General features: G+C 43.4%; 1 protein-coding gene across 1 annotated transcript in view; it reads right to left on the bottom strand.

The window, feature by feature from the left end:
- Positions 1 to 4,806, bottom strand: part of SARC_06769 (hypothetical protein) — a gene marked incomplete at both ends in the record, with an annotated part of 7,374 nt that extends 2,568 nt beyond the window's left edge. The window contains 10 exons of the mRNA XM_014299314.1: positions 63 to 128; positions 463 to 725; positions 1,162 to 1,276; positions 1,729 to 1,950; positions 2,264 to 2,412; positions 3,230 to 3,429; positions 3,585 to 3,691; positions 3,940 to 4,035; positions 4,464 to 4,567; positions 4,803 to 4,806. Coding sequence (XP_014154789.1) covers positions 63 to 128; positions 463 to 725; positions 1,162 to 1,276; positions 1,729 to 1,950; positions 2,264 to 2,412; positions 3,230 to 3,429; positions 3,585 to 3,691; positions 3,940 to 4,035; positions 4,464 to 4,567; positions 4,803 to 4,806 — 1,326 coding nt within the window. The remainder of the gene's footprint in view (positions 1 to 62; positions 129 to 462; positions 726 to 1,161; positions 1,277 to 1,728; positions 1,951 to 2,263; positions 2,413 to 3,229; positions 3,430 to 3,584; positions 3,692 to 3,939; positions 4,036 to 4,463; positions 4,568 to 4,802) is intronic.
- Positions 4,807 to 4,817: the final 11 nt, after the last annotated feature.

The raw sequence follows: 4,817 nt of genomic DNA, 5'->3' as shown, positions 1-4,817 counted from the left end.
GGCATGGCATCAATTGACACACGTTCTCCATACTTAGTGAATATAGGGGACACATCACTTACTGCGCTCACAACGGACTGCTGCTTCCTGCCCCGGATCATCACTGATGCTCTGTTGTTGCCATCGCTCTGTCAATACCACAGAGTGACGAAGCGGTACGGATATGAGATTATTATAAAAATTCGGTACACTAATCGTCACAGAATTGTGGAGAGGAATTCCGATAGTTGACAAAGGAATTTGAAGAGAAATTAGATAGGCAACAAAGGAATGGTTAGAGGAATTCGATAACCGATACAGGAATGTGGCGAAGAATGCAGACGGAGACTCCAGCCTATCGGCATCCTTCCACGTACTTCAGTTACACACATCATACTACATACTTGCACCCCTTACCCCTCACCAACACACTCCCTTCGACACACATGTACATCACTATATACACCCCCCCCTATCACACACCTTGGATGGCTTCCTCTCTAGTCCCGCGCCCACTGTGAAGATAGTCTGCACAACAGCCATCTGCGAGCGTCCCACCAATCCCGCCAGTGTGTCGGGGGTACGCTCTTTGTTCTTCTCAATCCACAGAGTGGCGTCGTACGTCACCTTGCCGGCGTAGTGCTTAACGGAGAGGGTGTTCTTGCACTTTTTGTCCTTGCTGTAGTAGGCGTTACGCTTCAGCTTCTCGTCAAAGTTGTGGATGAGACTGTCCACGTTGCTGGACCCTGTATATGAGTGAGGGGCGTGACGTAGGTGTCACGTGGGTGGGTTTGCCAAAAACCCAGCACGCAATGAGAAATAAAAACCCTGAAAGCCTAAAACCTGCACGCAATGAGAAATAAAAACCCTGAAAGCCTAAAACCTGCATGCTATGAGAAGTGTGGGTTGTCAAATGTCGTAATCACGCGATACATGCTGACAAAGCAAACCCAATCGGTGTCATCCTTCTTGCTCAAGGTCTAGGGTTTTAAGGGTATAGGTCTTAGGGTGTAGGTACATCATGCCCACTTCGTTTGTTCTCTGAAACCAGTGGCAAACTCGAAGCAGGAAACTGACCGGCCCTACCCCTTCTAATGAAAGCACGCAAACACACCAAAGCAAATTAAGGTTTTAGGGTTTAGAGGATTTTAGCTATGTACCCGTCACAACACACAGCCATACCCAACTGGCACTGGTCATCGCAGAGCACAAAGATACTGTCTTTCGGCCCAGCAATCATGTCCAAACAGTCCTGGTTGTCGGTGAAGTTGACCGCTTTCACCTTGACATTTTCGTTCTATGGATTATACGGAGAGGTGAGCGAATAAAAGTTACCACCACGTATCAGACGGAAGTTCTAGGGTTTTCGGAATATAGGGTTTATTTGGACAAGTGTTAGCTTCAGGTCCAAAAATCTTAGTTGTAGGTGAGGTATACCGCTTGCACTTAACATTTTAACGTTTTCTTTTCTATGTAGTGCGCGAGTAGAGAGGCAAATATAAGGTTAACATCATAAATGGCCGAAAGTAGTAGCCCACCATACCTATTTTGTTCATCTTGATTGTTGATAGGGTCATCCGCTTTCACCTTAACATTCCCGCTCTATAGAGTACACACGAGAAGGTGGCAATCACACAACTAGCATCAAGAAGTGACAGCAGTAGGCTATATCTCTACTGGGGATTAACATACGGCTCTTTCTATATTTCACGTTGTCTGTCATGCATACACGCGTGACGGCTGGCTTACCCGGTACTCAAGCTGTTCCATCTTAAACACAAAGTTGTTGAAGAAGTTCTGCAGCGATTCGTTGGCGTAGTTGATGCACATCTGCTCCAGATCGTTGACCTTGAATACCTCAAACCCAAAGATGTCCAGAAGTCCGCAATAGTGGGCCATATCGTCCGCCTCCACACACAGCTCGCCGTTGAGAGTATGGAGCACCCACTTGAACATACGTTGGTACACAGTCTGAAGGTCCATGGGAATGATTGGCCAGGGAGTATGGGGAGAGTGTGGTAGATGAGTAAGAATGATGGAACTGGTATGGGGTGGAGTGGTTCAAAGGTTTTAGTCTTTAAGCGCTTAAGGGACCACCTAGACAAAGGCTAAATGTTTCAGATATATATATATATATACAAAATTTAAATAGAATAAGTATGAGTACATATGTGCAGTCCCACACATGGTCACCGATTAGGTATCATAGCTACTTCTCATTATAAACGAAGTATTGCTACCTTAGCATCGATATATACGCACACCACAAACAAATAACACACACCTTGGCGAGGGTATCTCGGGTGCGTACGGCATCGCCTCTGCGCATGTTTGACTCCACCACATCATTGCCCGCACGTGTGATCTTCTTAGTCAAGAACTTGATCAGGTCGTTCGTTTCCAGCCCAAGAAGCGAGGCTGCAGCCGTGGCCGCTATAAGATGCAGTGAGTAGGTGGTAGGAATTGAGGATGGGTAAAAAAACAGGGGTTTGCTGAAGACATTAAGACTATATGAAACAGTGGATTGGGAATGGGTAAAAAAACAGGGGTTTGCTGAAGGAATTAAGACTATATGAAACAGAGTGTGGGCGGTAGGATTTGGGGATGGGTTAAAAAAACAGGGGCTTGCTGAAGAAATTAAGACTATATGAAACAGTGAGTGGGCGGTAGGAATTGGGGATAGGTTAAAAAAACAGGAGTTTGCTAAAGACATTGCGACTATATGAAACAGTGAGTGGATGATAAGAACTGGGGATGGGACGAAAAAGCAATATGATAAAGAGATTAAGACTATATGGAACTGTGAGTGGATGGTATGCATTGGGGATAGATGAATAAGCAAGGATATGGTAAAAAGACTGACGAAGACTATACGATGCACTAAACAGGTGGTAGGAAACATGCGCCTGCTTTCATCCATTGAAGCTCTGAGATGTATCGCCTATAATCTGCTAAGGCTTGCACATGTTGGTATTTCATAAATACCGACTGAATGCCACGGAAGGTTCCATCGCAAAATAGATTCCAACAAATGATATTAATAGCACACGTCCTGCTTTCTTTTGACTAAACGCTGTCGTAATCAATTTATAACATACATCATTAATATCATACTTGCTGTTTTCGTTGGACTAAGCGCTGTCTTAAATTAGTTTCCAACAAACAACATTAACAGCACACATACTACTGTCGTTGGACTAAGCTCCGTCGTAAATTAATTTCCAACAAACAGCATTAATTGCACACATACTGCTTTCATTGGAGACTCCGCGGATGGAGTCGGCTCCCGTAAAGTCGATATTTCCCAGATGCAGAATAGCCGCCAAAACCTTCCAGATACCCTCAATCAGCACAGGCGAGAAGAAGCGGCCCAGCGCATTCTGTAACTCGCCAAACTCCTTCTTATCGTCCAGAGTATCGAGCTTAACACATCCGCCACCGTTGAGATACCTGTGGGTGGTGGGAGTTGGGGGTATATGAAGAAGGATATACTGTCCCTCCTGGGGATTTATACACACATACATACATAAATACATATATACATCAAATACAAATATATATATACACACACACACACAACGCTCAGCTCTAGAGCAGATCCATACCTAAAACCATTGGTGGTAGTCCCATTGAGTTGGAGAGTGTCGAGAATTCTTTTATCCTCACACGCTAGCAGTTGATAGAAAATGTGGAAATTCCTCTCGGTTTCGGCCTGTGTTTATTCGGTCCATAATAAAATTACGATAATATGAGATGTACTACTATTCATATACATATACTAACAACCAACACCCTAAGCGTACACACTTACACCCGAGAGACTCAGTCTCAATACACATACTTACACCTATCAAACCTACGCATACACACATGTACCTGAGAAACTCAGTATCCAATTATATACCTACACCCATCACCCTAGGCTAACTCGTATACACCCGAGTCAGTGCTTGTTCCTACCTGGTGCACAATTCGAGTCTTTTCCAAAAGATAGTCGCACATCTTCGCACCGATCATCACACCCAGCGAATCGAATTGTATCTCCATGAATTTGCCCTGAGCGTATGAGAGGGTAGAGATGAGGCGTATGGTCTCAGACGTACGTATGAACTCTATACGTGTAGCACAGATATCCTACTTCATACTTAAAGTATGAACTCTACATATATATCACAGATGTCCTACTTCATACTTACAGTATAAACTATACGTATAGCACAGATATACCATTCCGTACGTACAGTATGCACTGTATATGGTGCAGATGTCATTACTTAGTTTATATATACACGTCGATCAACTGATCGCCTCTTTCTTGGTTCTATGTACAATGAGAAACATAGAAGTGCAAGATGATCGAAATACGCATGCACTGAAATTTGCAAAGCAATGGGCTAAACCAGACGTCTCATTTCAGACGCGCACGAGGCCATTTATGAAGGTTATGGGAAATTGGGGTTGCAACCGAGCCAAATTTTACTTACAAATCGGGATGAGTTATGATTGTGGATAGTTTTGGCATTTCCGAAGGCCTCCAGGATCGGGTTGCTCTCCAAAACTTTCTTAGGTATCTCTGACAGAGCATGGCCTGTTGAGTGAAACAAAAGATTGTTAGATGTTAGTAGGATCAACGGTTCAATCGAAGGTTTGATCTATTCATATATATATATATATATATATATATATATATTACGTAACGATATGATACGCGACCTCCTAATATGTTGCGCAAACATGTACATATATATAAAACACATACATATACATACATATATATATATATACAAACACACACACACAAACACACACACACACACACACACACATACTGAGACTGC

The sequence above is a fragment of the Sphaeroforma arctica genome (assembly GCF_001186125.1).
Source record: "Sphaeroforma arctica JP610 unplaced genomic scaffold supercont1.498, whole genome shotgun sequence".
In the NCBI taxonomy this organism is placed as follows: domain Eukaryota; class Ichthyosporea; order Ichthyophonida; genus Sphaeroforma; species Sphaeroforma arctica.
Note: the sequence above shows the minus strand (reverse complement) of the source record. Positions and strands in the feature narration are given on the sequence as shown.